This window comes from Canis lupus, chromosome 5, assembly GCF_003254725.2.
Source record: "Canis lupus dingo isolate Sandy chromosome 5, ASM325472v2, whole genome shotgun sequence".
NCBI lineage: Eukaryota > Metazoa > Chordata > Mammalia > Carnivora > Canidae > Canis > Canis lupus.
This window is the reverse complement of record NC_064247.1, coordinates 43453990-43469870: the sequence shown is the minus strand read 5'-3', so window position 1 is coordinate 43469870 and position 15881 is coordinate 43453990. Positions and strand designations below refer to the sequence as shown.

General features: G+C 36.2%; 1 protein-coding gene, 1 long non-coding RNA gene and 1 other non-coding gene across 3 annotated transcripts in view; 2 read left to right on the top strand and 1 right to left on the bottom strand.

The window, feature by feature from the left end:
• IL23R (interleukin 23 receptor) overlaps positions 1-15881 on the top strand; it is a 65592-nt gene that overhangs the window by 16515 nt on the left and 33196 nt on the right. Inside the window, exons 5-6 of the mRNA XM_025428076.3 lie at positions 9834-9994; positions 14756-14901. Of these exons, the coding sequence (XP_025283861.1) occupies positions 9834-9994; positions 14756-14901 (307 nt within the window). The remainder of the gene's footprint in view (positions 1-9833; positions 9995-14755; positions 14902-15881) is intronic.
• LOC112647202 (uncharacterized) overlaps positions 1-15881 on the bottom strand; it is a 38239-nt gene that overhangs the window by 375 nt on the left and 21983 nt on the right. The gene's annotated exons all lie outside the window — the stretch shown is intronic.
• LOC112647671 (U6 spliceosomal RNA) lies at positions 5889-5995 on the top strand. The gene has a single exon (XR_003128418.1). It is a non-coding gene; the product is annotated as a U6 spliceosomal RNA (small nuclear RNA).

The following is a 15881-nucleotide window of genomic DNA, read 5'->3' as shown; positions in this document are numbered from 1 at the left end:
CCTTATGTTTCCTTACATAACTTGGGAAATGAAGATAAGTAATACTATACTGGATGTTCCAAAGTTTATGAGAACACAAACTATAAAAAATGACTTGCAAATAGGAAATGCTTAAAAACAACAAAAAGGCAGAGTATAATGGTGACACTCAAAGCTGACATCCTAGGCTGTGATTTGTTCTTACATCAAACCTGATTTGGGTGAGTAGATTAATATAAGGCCGTTAAAAATGATCATTTACAGGATATTGTAAACAATTTTACTTACATTATTTTCAAGTGACAGTAATTTTAGACAGATGAAAATCTAGAAAGAGATGTCAGATGTGCTCTAAAAGTAAGACCTTCCTGGGGGAAAAAAACTAAAAAAATACAAGTAAGACTAATTTTTTAGCTGTTGTGCATATGTCAATAGTAAACTCATTCATTCAGACTAGAAATGTTAACTCAATATGGGCAAGAATTTTTGTTTTGTTCACTGATACATCACTTGCTCCTAGAATGGGATACATTGTAACTGCTCAATATTTATTGAGTGGTTATTCTGATAAGTAGAAATAAACATTTCCTGCATTGTCCCCTCACAGTCTAAATAATAATAATACAAAGTATTACCTCTTAGAAAAACTTTTTTTTACCATATTTTCTGAAATCCAACAGTAAATTACAGTCAAACTCAGACAAGCCTAACCCAAATTCTTTACTAAGTCCAGATTAATGGAATGTTATATTTTAGAAAGACCTAAAAGATATGAAGGATTAGCATAAAAATGAATGTTCTCCTGTAGCAAATTCAAAAAATGAGCTCTTATAAATAAGCACAAATTGGAAAAGAGACTAAACATCTATTCATCTTACAATTAATTAAAAACACACCAATGAGTTGAAAAAAATTAGAGAAAAGAAAGTTAATTTTCTAACTATCAATAAGATCTTTCCCCCCAGGAAACAGCTGACTTATGAATTTTATGGTTGAGGTAATTTAAAAAGGTCATTCTAGATCCTTGGTTCTTAGGGTATTTTCCACTTTGGCAGATAGGTATAGAGATCAGCATTTGCAAGGTTTCACTTCCAATTCATGTGTTTCTGTTTTCCAGTAAAATCATATATACGGAGAGGTATTTTACCCCAGTCCACCCACTTGTTCCACTAGTGGCAGAAAGGTAGCATTCCCTCTATTGCAGCCTAGGGGTCATCAGGACTTCCTTCTGGTGTTGGGTTGAAGTTGTAAAATAGAGGAATATTGTACCTGTGTTGCTTCAAGAGCTTTCTTTCCCTTAGTATCTTTGTGGTGACACAACCTCCCCTCCTCTCTGTATTTTGCTATGTGTCAATAAGTGGTGATAGGAAAAACCAAAGAAGAAGAAACTCTGCTAATAAATATCTACCTACTATTGTCTATTACCCACAAACAGCTTCATGTAAATATGTTCTTTCTTTATCCTGGAAACTCTTGCAATGTCTGTTGAAATGTCTTCTACTCAATAAATACTTGTTGAGTAAAAATGAATGCATGATGGCCTCTCATTCTATTCCATTCAAGACAATTTACCAAATATTTATTTAGCATTTTGTGTTTTCTTATTACTATGTTTAACTCTAGAGATTTTTTTTTTTTTTTTTTGGTGGCTAGGTATCATCTCTGTGACATCATAAACTTATTAGAATAACACCAATGATAGAATTTTCAGGCACTGTGAAAGACTAGTAGAGCAATTATTTTTCGATTAGATATCATTTTAGATCTCCTAGGATCAGTTGCCTTCTGTCAATTCAGAAGGCTGGCTTGTTTTTACCATTTCTTCTTCTCCTCCATATGCATATTCCTAATAACCAGAAAGCGTTCTTAGGCATGACTCCAAATATTTTTAAGGCCAGATGTTATATTTCAGTAATTCCTTTAGGACTTAATAAGCAGTTCATATTTTTAAATCCATTTCCCCACCAATTCTATGCCTGAACTAGGAAAGCTGATGGTGGCTGGGGACAAACACAAACTTACTAACTTGATGTTACTTTATATTCATGACCATTAATCCCATTTGGGTCCAGATAGCCACCCAGTATCCTGCTACATATCACTGCCCAAGTTACTCCTCCACTAAGCCGATAATTATTTTATTACTTCTTCTCTCATTTCTAGTTTCCAGCGTACTTTCTCCCTCCTCATTCTCTATTGATGACTTTCTAATTTCACTGAGAAAATAGGAGCAATGAGAAAAACCATAAGCTTCCCCCAACTACTGATGCACTGACATCTGTACCCATATACTTGGTCTTCCATTCTACTATTGTGGATGAACTACAATAGTTGTAGTTCCCTGAGGCCCTGAGGCCAACCCTCAGTTGCCCTGAGGTCAACCCTCCACTTCTGTGCTAGATCTTACTCCTCCTGCCTCCTGGATAACATTGCTCCAACAATTTTTCTCTCTCTTTTCTGCATGATCACTTTTTCTATCTTTATTGGATCATTCCTACCAGCTTTCAAACATGTTACAGCATTTGCCCTCTTGAAAAATACACTTCCCCTCTCCACTACCCTATTTCTTTGCTCCTCTTTATGGCAAAACTCAAGAGTCATCTATACTTTCTGTCTCTACTTCCCCTCTCATCTTTTTTAAATCTAGTTTAGTCAAATTTTTGCTGTCCACTGAGACAGGTCTTATCAGTGTCACTGATCAATTCCCCATGACCAAATCCAATGGTTTCTTCTCAGTCTTTATCTTCCTTATTGGGAGCACTTAATAAAGCTTTTCACTTCCTTTTTTTGGCTTTGAGGACACCACTCCCTTTCGATTCTCCTCCTACCTTCCTGGATGCTTTTTCTCAGGCTCATTAACTGATGCCTCTTCATTTCCAGTAAATAAGAAGTGTTTACTTCCTATTAGCTTTATACTAGGGTCTCCTTTTATCTCAATCTATAGTCATTACCTAAAAGATATGATCCAAATTTATACTGTAAAACTCCCTAGTTTATCTACCTTGAGTCTAGACATTTCTGTTCATAGCTACCATGTATCTAACATCTTATTCAGCACTTCCTCTTAGACATCCAAAAGTTATCTCAAAGCTAACGTGTTCAAAACCAAACACCCTGTGTTTCCTTTCCCTACATTTGTATTCCCCTTATCAGTAAATGGCAAATACATCTTTGTATTATTTAGGTGATAGTCACTGGAGTCCTCCCAGATTCCTCCCTACCATGTCTTAAACAACATTAATCAGCAAAACCTATCGGATTTGACCTCTTATCACTACCCACTTTGGAATGCTGGGTCAAGCCATATCATCTTTCCTCTGGTTAGTATAAGAACTTCCTAACTGGTGATCTAGCTTCCATTTTTGCCCTCCTACAGTTGCTCACAAGTAGCCAGAGTAATCCTTTTCACATGCACCTTGATCATGTCACTCTTCTGCTCAAAACCTGTCATTTCACTCACAGATCAAAGTCAGAATCCTTCAATGGCTCTATGTGACCTTATAGTGTCTTCTAAATCTCTCCCTCCTCCAGACTCTCTGATCTCATGTTCAATCTCTTTCTGCCTCATCTATACCAATCATCACTGATCTCCTTGTTGTTCTTTGAACAGGACAAGCAAGATTCTGCTTCAGAGTCTTTGCATACCTCTAGAATGCTTTTTCTCCAGAGAGGAGAAAAGTCACCTTCTTAGGCTTTCCTCATCTTCATCTTCCTTAAAAAAAAAAAAAAAAAAAAAAATCCCACTCCTACCTCTAGCACTTCCTAACAACCCATTTTGCTTTATTTTTCTTCTAAACATTTATCACCATAGGGCATATTATATATTTATTTGCTTCTACCAGAATGTGTGCTCCATGAAGGTTGGGACTTTATCTGCTTTGTCCATTGTTGTAGCCGCAATGTCTAAAGTAGCAGTGCTTGGAACATAGTGGATGTTAAATAAATATTTGTTGAATGAGTGGCTAAGTAAATGGAAAACACTATTCACCATTATCACTATAAATTGGCAGTGTTTACTGAAAATCTATTAAATATAACTAGTGTGGGATGCCTGGATGGCTCAGCGGGGTTCTGGAATTGAGTCCCACATTGAGCTCCCTGCAGGGAGCCTGCTTCTGCCTCTGCCTATGTTTCTGCCTCTCTCTCTGTGTCTCTCATGAATAAATAAAATCTTAAAAAAAAAAAAATATAACTAGTGTGAGGTGCATGGGTAACTTCAGAGGCATATAAATCATGCTGACTCCCTTCAGCAAACATCCGTTATGTATTATAAGCACACCAAAACCAGAAATAGAAAAAAGAAATTTGAAAACTTTGTAATATACAGTTTTATATAAAAATAGTCCAAAAGTTATAGTCATTCATTCATTATTACTGGTTCTTCATCTAAAAGGGTTTGTGATCTAGGTGCTACTATGAAGGTAGACTTTAAAAGCACAATTAAATTACCTAATAACTATGGTTAATGTTGATTTAAGAATATATTTCCATTTTGACTGTGGTCTCAATGAATGTGGTAAAAGAATAAGCCACAAATCAATTAAGGACATGCATGTGGTTTTCTCTAACTGGAAAATTCTCAGAGATGCCCTACTTGCTACTTACCCATATTTGCCATTCTCTTATTTTCACATTTGAATTCTTATTGAGCATGAGGTTAGCATAACTTAAAACACATTCTTTGTAATTTGTTTACATTCTGTCTTATTTCAAAAGAAATATAAGGGAACTATGTAAACACCTGAATTTAATGGAATGATTTGATTCCAGATATATGTGATATAAAAGAAATTTTGCTTGTTGAAATATAACAATTTTTAAGGTTTCTCTCTTTTTTTTTTTAAGGATTTTACTTATTTACTCATGAGACACAGAGTGAGAGGCAGAGACATAGATAGAGGGAGAAGCAGGCTCCCCATGAGGAGTCTGATGTGGGACTCGATGTCAGGACTCTGGGATCACGCACTGAGCTGAAGGTAGATGCTCAACCACTGAACCACCCAGATGTCCCTTTTAAGGTTTCAGTTGTAATCTTTAGAATGTGTAAAAGTCATCATAAATACCTTTTAATTCATAATAATAATTGTGTGTTTTAATAAGCCCTTTTTTGCCTATGAAGCCACCTGTTCCATGCTTCCTAATCTCATTTATTCACTTATCTTAATTACTCATGATCACAATGATGCTATTCTTTCTGTTGTACAGATGAGTAAACTGAAGTACATAGAGGTTAAGTAACTGGCTCCAACTCCCACATTTCATCAAGGGGCAGAGCTGGAATTTGAATCCAGGTTTTTTCTAAAATTTCTGCTTTTCATCAGTATGACACGTCCTTATCCTCTCATGGTGTTCATAGTGATCTGCCTGGTGCTGAGAGGAAAGAGGCAGCACTGGAAAATATGCACTGAAGGTTAAAAACCTGAGCTGAACTAAAGTAATTGCTACCACCTGCATGCCATGTAGACCTCTCACCCTTACCCATGTATCTCTGTCAGCCTTTGAGAGATTCCTTGGTTGCCTGGTGAGATTACCTGCTCTGGTCGTGGCAATAAGTTTAAAATACAGATATTTAATTTCTGTAGTATTTTGATTTTAAAAATGCATTTATTGCTTGGTAGAATGAGGCTGGTTCCTCTTTTCCTCCCTGGAGTTCTTTGTCTCAGGAAGCATGCCACTCTGGATTCTAATAGATTGTAATGGCTGGCAAGTTATAATCCTAGCTGGGGTATTGCGGGGCTGGAGAAATTTGGGGAGTTGCTGAAGAGATGCATAGTAGTAACAGGACCTGAAGTACAGCTGTAGAGATGAAATGATCATGATCTTTAAACTCTTCCTTTCCCACCAACTCTATCAAGTCATTCCCCCCAGGACAGGAAAAAATTGATGGTATTAGATAAAGAAACCAAGTGGTGCTTGTCTCAGTAGCACAAATACTATAAATGGAACAGTGCAGAGAAAATGAATATGACCCCTAGTCAAAGATGACACCCAAATTTGTGAAGCATTTCTGTTTGTTAAATATAAGATTGTAAGGTATTTGTTTTTTCACCTTTGTTCAAATTCTGAGCTTATTTCTCTCCAAATTAGCAGATCTATATTATTAGTTTCCACAATGTACTACAATTAATGTAGAAATTTACAAGTAATATACCAAACAGATAACATAGAGATAAGGCCTAGACCATGTCCACAGCTATAGGAACAAAAGATAAAATAAAAAAATAATAGTTAAATGTTTCCACCTTCTTTGGTTGGTTCTTAAATGATAGAGAAAAAATTGTTAAAAATGGCAAAGAGAGGACATCAGAAAGGCAGCATGCTGTTGACAACAATGGAGAAACTGGCAAGAAGCGCCCGATCCCCCCGATGCGCATGGGAAGACAATTCAGTTGTAAATATGCTACAGTTTTGGTCTCCGGCAGATATCCAAATGCAGCTCCCAGTGAGAATTCAGATAGTAGCTGTACGTGTGGAATAATGATTGAAGCCAGGAATGTGAGTAAGCTGAGGGAAAAGGCAAGCACCAAGAGCTGACCATCACTGTGGTGGGGTTAGAGGAGTAGGGAGGGCAATCCAAGTGGAGGGCAGGAGGAGAAAAGGTGTCACTAAGCAGGTGTGAGAAAAAGATGTCTTCCCACTCAGAAGACAGGGTCTGGGTAGCAAAGGAAGTAAGACTTGTAAGTTACTAGGAGGAACAGATGCTACAAAGAGGATTCAGAGGACTTCACCTTGGAAAGGATGTCATTTTAGAAGAGTAGATTCATGGGAAAAGTAAAGACAGAAATCACAACAAAAAGCTTAAAGAACAAGTGGAAATGGTAATTTGGATGTAGTTACCAAGGATGTAGAAAATCTGACTGAGAAGCTTAAGAAAAGGAAATAAAAAGAGTTGGTAGTTCAAAGGGATCAAGAAATGTAAGCTTAGTGAAGTCTAGTGAAAACCACTTTCATGTTATGAATAGATCAGAGTAGAGATAATGGGGTGTAAGAGTCTGAGGTGGCTCAGTATTTATCTCTGAAGAGTTCTAAACCAACTAAGAGAAATCAAAAAGCCAACAGGTGAAAATAGAAATATAAAATAGCAGGATGCCTGGGTGGCTTAGTGGTTGAGCATCTCCCTTCGGCTCAGGATGTGATCCTGGAGTCCCGGGATTGAATCCCGCCATTAGGCTCCTTGCATGAAGCCTGCTTCTCTTCCCCCTGCCTGTGACTCTGCCTCTCTGCCTCTCTCTGTGTCTCTCAAGAATAAATAAATAAAATATTTTTAAAAATATATAAAATAGCTATGTTTAAATATTTTAAAATCTTTATTTAAATAATTAAACATTTAAAATATTTTATAATATTACTGATGAAGCTTGTTAATGGAGAGCATGGCTTTGTTATGTGGCAAGAGTAAACATTTTAATACTGCTCTTCCCAGAATAAACAGATTTACTGCCCTTGCCCTCAATCACATCCAGTATAGACAGCTGCACATCCCCACCTAGGGGACAACTCCTTAAATCTTATATCTTATTGGAGAAGACCAAACAATATCATTTCTCTGGTCTTCTGACTCCCCAAGGGAAAGTGGGAGAGAGAAAGGGACAGAGGTGCACAGTCCAGTTCTTAGTAAGTAGAATCACTCCCACCTTCAAGAGACTTGAAGAAGGGCGGGGAAGACAGAATGGGAGAGGTTTTTGTTTTTTGGGTTTTTTTTTTTTTAAGATTTTATTTATTTATTCATGAGAGACAGAGAGAGAGAGAGAGAGAGAGAGAGAGAGGCAGAGACACAGGCAGAGGGAGAAGCAGGCTCCATGCAAGAGAGCCAGACGTGGGACTCGATCTCGGGACTCCAGGATCCCGCAGTGGGCTGAAGGCAGCGCTAAACCGCTAAGCCACCCAGGCTGCCCAGAATGGGGGAGTTTTGAGGACAGTTTCTCCTCACAGAAATCAGAAAAGGGGGGGGGACATTTCCCAGTATTCCTCCTCACCACTACCTCCAATCTCCCCCCAAAATATTGTGGAGTAGAATTGTTTAAGATTGATTAATTAATTGATTAAGTAATCTCTCCACCCAACATGGGACTCCAACTCAGGAACCCCAGATCAAGAGTCACATGCTCTACCGACTGAGCCAGCTAGGCACCCCAGAAATTTTTGCCAAACATAATAGAGAGGCTCAAACTTGCTGACCAAAGCCAGTGGAAATTGGAAATTCATAAGATTTAAAATTTTAGCCTTAAAAAATAACATTTGAAATTCCACAAAGTTAAATTGGCTGATTAGCAATCCTCACTCATTCAACTATAAAAACTTAGATAAACATAATTTGAAGTGATGATTTAATAGCTCTATCTGCACTCCAAAGTGTGCCTCTCCCCTCTATCTTCTCCAGCTTCTTTGGCAGTAAATTATTTCCATTCCCCTTACCTAATCGGCCACCAGATCCAGTGAGTTCTGTTTTCAAAGTCCACAGGAAGTCTTAATGATTTTGTCTGCTTTACTTTACTTCTTGCACGTTCATGCTCCAGAGTATGAACTTGCTGAAGTTTCGTGAAAGTGGCTCACCATTTGTTTTAGAACATTCTGGGTGGGTTTTTTGTTGTTGTTGTTAGTTTTGTTTTTGGTTTTGTTTTTTTTTTCTGGAAGGTTGGTCTTTCTCTTCGCATCCAGATCTCTCATTCTATCCTGATGGTTCATGCCATCCTTACCCCTCACTATATCTGGTAGAAATATCTGACTCAAAGCTCTTGTACCAAGCTGCTATGCAATGCTCTTTCCCAGAAGGTATTCATTTATTTCAAGCTCTGTCTAGAGCTGACTTATCCAGTAGGCATAGTGGGCACAGTGCCCAGGGCCCATGATACTTTCAGGAGTCCATGAAAATGTTTAATTTCATTTTAAATCAAAAGAAAAAATAAACTATTAGATAGACTACTATTCAGCCAGAAAGAAAGAAAGAAAGAAAGAAAGAAAGAAAGAAAGAAAGAAAGAAAGAAAGAAATCTTGCCATTCGTAATGACATGGATGGAACCAGAGGATATTATGCTAAGTGAAATAAGTCAGTCAGAGAAAGACAATTATATGATCTCACTCATATGTGGAATTTAAGAAATAAAACAGAGGATCATAGGGAAAGAAAGGAAAAAATAAAACAGGACTAAATCAGAGAGAGAGGGAGACAAACCCTAAGAGGTACTTAATCGTAGGAAACAAACTAAGGGTTGCTGGAGGGGAGGTGGGTAGGGGAGCTGGGAGAAAAAATTTTAAAAAATGTCTGCATTTCTGTTCTTAAAAAATTAAGTAAATAAATAAGTAAATAAAAATAGAAAAAGAAAATGAAGTATTCTAAAAGTTAAAAGGCAGAAAGGAAACTGCATTTAAAGAAAGTGTACAAAGGAGGGAGCTACAGATAGAATTTTAACTACAGGAATGCAATTGTTTTTGTATTTGAGATTTCTGATATATACTAATATAAATGATCATATTTATTAAAAAATTGTATTATACATAAAAAATAAACCATTAGGCCAAAAAATGTTTTAATATGTAATAATATATTTACTCTTATATCAACAGTTGTAAAACATAATCTATATGAATATGTATGTATCTATATAAACATATACACACCCACACACATAGATACTATTTTTCTCTTGACAGAAGAATAAGTCCATGAAGGGAAAGGGGCTTAAGGCCCATGAAAGTCATAATCTGGCCCTGAAGAGTCTTGAATTTATTTTAAAAAAATTTTCAAATGACCAATTTTGTATTCAAAAGCAGGCTAAAAAAGTAGCATCAAAAAATTGAGGAAGAACCAATTCAAACCAAACATAACTAGTCATCATAATCTTTTTTTTTTTAAGTTTAGAGAAAGAAGAAGAGCAACAATATCTTTCTTCAAGTTATATTAACATCTCCACTGATTCATTGCAAGGTGGCAAGAAATATTTGGTTTGGGTTCAAGCTGCAAATGCATTGGGCATGGAGAAGTCAAAACAACTGCAAATTAATCTGGATGATATAGGTAAAGGATGAGAAATAGTATCTTTACAACTAAACAGCTAATTTATGCTGACCTAGTCAAATGAAGATCTGAGTTCCCCTGAAGTTCCTGTAGGTCATGATACAGAAAACAAGAATTACCTATAATTGACCAGCCTGAGACAACTCAAAGATAAGTACTGCTACCACTTTTTTGCATATCCTTCCAGTCTTATTTCTACATGGGTGCATCTGGTTTTATACATATTTTTTGAGACCTTCTTATGTTCAAGCATAAGGAGAATAAGATAAGCAAGGTATCTGGTGCCCTAAATATCTTTCAAATTACCAGGGAAAATGGAATTAAAGAAAGATTATAATAAGCTGTGATGAGTCTTACATTGCGAAAAGTAGAGCATACTAAAGAATTCTACATATATACTATTTTGGAAGTTATGGGTTTTTTTTTTTAATTTAACAAAAAAACATAAAAAATGCTGAATTATGTAGACATCTCTATTTTTACCAGCCAGGTTTCACAAATGTTAACATTTTTTTGCTTCAGAAATTTTAGAACTTGCCTTCTAAAACATATAATATAGAATAAATATTACTATTGATTTAATCTACAATATTATTTTTAATGAATATCTTTAATTAGTCCCTTATTGTTGTGGATTTAGGCTGTTTTCAAATTTTTACCAACATAAACTACACTGCCATAAACAACCTTTTGGATAAATTTTTTCATAGTAGTTGTCTTCTTTTTCCTTTTTTTTTTTTTTAAGATTTTATTTATTTATTTGAGAGAGAGTATGTGCAGGAGTATGGGGTAGGGAGGAGCAGAGGGAGCTGAAGAAGCAGACTCCCCACTGAGCAGGGAGCCCAATGCAGCTCAATCCCAGGACTCTGAAATCATGACCTGAGCCAAAGGCAAATGCTCAACCAACTGAGCCACCCAGGTGCCCCTTAAGATAAGATAAAATTTTCCTTAAGATAAATTCCAAAAGGTAATTGCCCCTGAGCCTTTGACAGCAGCTACATCTCAGTCCTAAAGCCAAAGTTTATCCAAAGAGCACCAAGTGAATTATCCTCTATTTGGATATCCTAGTGACAATTATTTCTGTTTTTATTATTAAGGATGATTTCAGTAAGCTCACAGTTATGGAGCACTTTCTTCAGTGCTAACTGCTTTTACATGACCACGACAAACCTACTTTGTAGAAGAGATTATAATTTCTACTTAAAGGAGCCAAAACTAGGTGGCATTAAAAATTTTGAGATTGGGGAGCTAGGGAGCTCTAATTCCAATATCAACTTTTATCTTCCGTCTTTATTTAAAAGTATGTTGCTATGTGTCTGATAACTTCCCTGCTGATTAATGATGTAGGGACTTCAACAGAAGGTGATGTGACACCTTCTCTTGAAGTTGAATATGGATTTCCTTTGGGGACAACTGGGGTCTTTTATTGACACTAATATCTCAGTTCTCAACTTTTGTTTCAGCTAAACTCAACTATTCCAACTAACTGGATTGGTCCAAAAAGTCTGTCCTTATGCTCTGAATACGTGATTTGAAAACAAACACTGCTGACTCTGGTGATGCATTTCACTGTGTTATATATTTTTGGAGTTATAGTTCTCTTGACCATGTTACATGTGTTTTTGTAAATTTACAGTTTGAGGTAGGATGTCATAAAATGTCTTTTCTTAAAACAGTTTTCTCTCAGTGGATTAATGATGTTTAAAGTCTACCTGTATCATTTGGCAATATCATTTTTAGAACTAAATTATTAGTAGTATTACTGCTATTGTTATCTTTGTGATCTTATGATCTTACTATCATCACCATTTATCAAATGCCTACAGTGTTCCAGACAATTAACATGCAAATCACACTTAATTCTGGAAACAATCATACATGGTACTACTATGCCCATTTTACAGATAAAGAAGAAAGAGAAAATAATTTGCTCAAGGTCACACAGCTAGTAAGGAGGAGAGCTAGATTTTATTCCAGGCCTGCTAACTTGCAAAGGTTAATCACCATCCCACCTCCCACAAAGGGAAAAATCTCCTCTGGCCATCACCAGCAGATCTGACTTCTCACACTGTGAACCACAGAACCTCTTGTTTGGAGTTGTTATTTCATGTCCTTTTTTTTTCTTTTCCTTTTTCTCTTCTTTTCTTTTCCTTCATTTCTTTCTTTCTCTCTCTCTCTTTTTTAAAAATATTTTATTTATTTATTTATTTATTTATTTATTTATTTATTTATTTATTTATGAGAGAGAGAGAGAGAGAAAGCATGAGCAGGGCGGCAGGGAAGGGCAGACGGAGAAGCAGACTCCCCGCTGAGCGGGGGGGGGGGATGGAGGGCTTGATCCCAGGACTCTGGGATCATGACCTAAGCCAAAGGCAGACACTTAACGGAATGAGCCATCCAGGCACCCATTTTCTTTTCTTTTCTTTCTTTTTTTCTTTTCTTTTCCTTTCCTTTTTAAATCTCAAAACAGATTCTTAGAAACTCAGGTAGAAAAACACAGGTTGACTATGTAGGAGGCTCCACCCAATAAAGCACCAGATAATTAACGGATGAGTTACACTCATTTATGACACTTTAAGAATGAGATATTGCAAGTTAGATAAATGAACTGTTCTATGAAACTGAGGATAGAGGACCCTCCTGAGAACAACTACAGGATTGGGCTTTAATTAAGTTAGGGAGGTTATGCTGAAAGGCAAGCCTGAGTTAATAGTGCAGTAATACTGTGCCCAAGTGGCTGTGAGATGGATGCTTCGGCTTCTCCTGTGAAGAAATAAATGCCAGTGCAGAAAGTGCAGTGCCTTCCAGCTGCATTTTGAATGTTAATTCTCACATAGGGAAAAATATGTTGTTGGAAAGATACCAAATGACAACAGATCTGGTTCTTCATTTCAATACAAGTGAAAACTAAACACATGGCCTCCATGACGATATGACAGCTTTTTAAAAACCTAAGATATGATGGGAACATTTGAAACCTAAGCAATGAGAGCAAACATTTAACATTTGAGTCATTTAACAAAGTACATAGTCAGGTATTTATTATATAACATGTTTATTTGAAATCATATGAGGTCATACAAACGTAAAGGCTTAGCTCTCTGCTGCATTGACCTGCCCTGTGCTAAGACTCTATCTTAAATCTGACTTACTGTTCCATCTACATTTCTCATAGGCCTAAACAGACTTTTGTTTCTGTTCCAGAATATTTCTTTCTCAGGAACGCTTGTGCTACTCTACCAATGGCAGGCTGGACTCTGAGATGAGAGTGAAGAGTGGGTGGGTAATTTAGCCTGAGGGTGCTTAAATGGTCCCAAGTGGTCTCAGAGCCCTGGGAAACACTTCTCTGACTATAGAAATCTGCAATATTGATCCTTATTACAAGAAGCTTACACTAGCAAAGGAAATCAACTGTGACATCCAGATGATAAAAGTTCAGTAAGCTCTTTGATTAAACTGATTTTGCTACTACTTCTTCTGATGTTAGCTTTAGCCCAATGATACTATTATAGGACTGTACTACTAAATAGCAAGTCTTTAATTTTTGTATTTCTCTATAAATCATATACCTGGGCATATAATTTAGATAATAAATCATTAATAATAAAATAATCATATTCCTAAAGAATACTTAGCCACCTAGAATAAATGAAAAGGAAACTAATTCATAGAGAATATTAAGCTATAATAATAGTCCTTAAAAACACATACATAGGCTCCTTAGTTCTTTGTTAAATAATATGTCTCACAAAGTCATAGACTTTCTTCTTTTAAGATTCTACTTATTTATTCATGAGAGACACAGAGAAAGAGAGGCAGAGACACAGGCAGAGAGAGAAGCAGGCTCCATGTAGGAAGCCTAATATAGGACTCGATCCTGGGACTCCAGGACCACACCCTGGGCCCAAGGCAGGTGCTTAACCGCTGAGCCACCCAGGCATCCCCAAAGTCATAGGCTTTCATTGTTCTGTCATGCACATAGGAGAAATGGGAAGTGCCAATGATTTTATTCTGTTCAGACAGAACAAACATACAAGAATTAATACAATTTAGAAATACAGGGATCCCAGTTACATCATTATTCCTAGTATAACAAAACCAATAGTAAGATAACCTATCAGAATTTCAGTTTCCTTTTGAAAATTATTATCACAGAGCATGGCAATAATTTGTAAAGTCTTAGAGTCTTGTGAGACTTGCTTACTTGCTTTGTTCAATCATACTTGCAAGTACAGATTTATTTTAATAGATAACAAAATAAGTTAGCAATAGATTTAATTATTCATATGTTTCCCTATGATATAAGAGAATAAAAATATTATTGTGAAATGTCTCAATTTAATATTTTATCAAATCAGACTCCCTGAACTAAATTTAGAATGCAACACATCATTTTCCCCTAAACAAATGCAGGAAGAGACATTTCCTTTGTCTCTTTTTCACTCTCTTTTGTTAATTAGGCCAGGCTTTGGAATTTCATTAGCTAGGATTATAAGGGAAGAGGGGGTAGGGGAAAGGTAGACTCTAAGAATCTCATTTAAAAGAAATGGAAAATAGGTTGAATAGAATTTCACTTAGCAGCAGTTTTCTCCTATATAATAGCTTAAAAGGTAAGAAAAAATTCATTTTAATTGTTAATTGGATCATGAAATTGTTTTTTAGTATTTTGAGTTTTAACATGTCTATATATTGATGAAAATATATTGATTTCTCTCAAGGCAAGTTTTAAACTGCTGATTTTTAACTTATTTATTTTTCTAGTGATACCTTCTGCAGCTATCATCTCCAGGGCTGAGGATATAAATACTACAATTCCCAAGACCATAATCCACTGGAATAGTCAAACAACAATTGAAAACGTTTCCTGTGAAATGAGACATAAGACTACAACAAACCAAACGTGGAAGGTAAGCTAACTTTCACTATTCTTTAGCATGTAAGTGAATGGAATAAAAGCCAACCCACAGTGGATTCATGATGATCTATTTTACGTGTTTTTATCTATTTGTCTGATACTCAAACCACTCTAGCTTGTTGGGTTTATGTAATCTCTATGCCCAACGTTGGGGCTCCAACTCAAGGCCCCGAGATCAAGAGTTGTATGCTCTACCAACAACCAGCCAGGCACTCCTTATACCACTCTGTGTTTTGTTTTTTTTAAAGATTTTATTTGTTTGTTTATTTGAGAGAGTGAGAGTGAGTGCATACACGCATGCAACTGGGGGAGGGGTAGAAGGAGAGAGAATCTCAAGTAGCCTCTTGCCTTGAGTGCAAGCCAGACACAGGGCTCAATCCCACAACCCTGAGATCATAACCTAAGCCAAAGCAAAGAGTCAAGGCTTAACTGACTGAGTCACCCAGATGCCCTAAATGACTAGTTTTAATCATCATTATCATATGCGTCCCAAAAGAGAGATGTTTCCTGAAATGTCTTCTTACCTTTTGTAAGTTGCTAAGAAGACAAATGTCCAACTAAGAGGGACCCAACTATTTGGGTCCTTGTAATTCAGTACCTCCTAGGGTGAAATTTACATCAGTGATGATATATAAAATGTGAGGATTCTATGCTGAAATTTAAAGGCATCTAGGGTAATAACTTCAAAAAGAAGAACTTAAGTATTATGAGTCTCTTTTTAAATTAAAAATGCAACTCAAAATATAAGATTTGTTACTAATATAGACCTCAGTCTTATGAGGCTAAGGTAAAAAGTGAATGTCTAGACAAACTAACCATTTTTAAATATCAATGATAAGTTACTATCTGATATGGAGAGGCATAGGTAGAAGGTTCATTAATGAAATCACATCATGTCATAGCACCTGTGAACATTATAATAAAAACTAATTTGAATTATGGAAGGATACTAGTCTCACTGGAGAAAAAGTT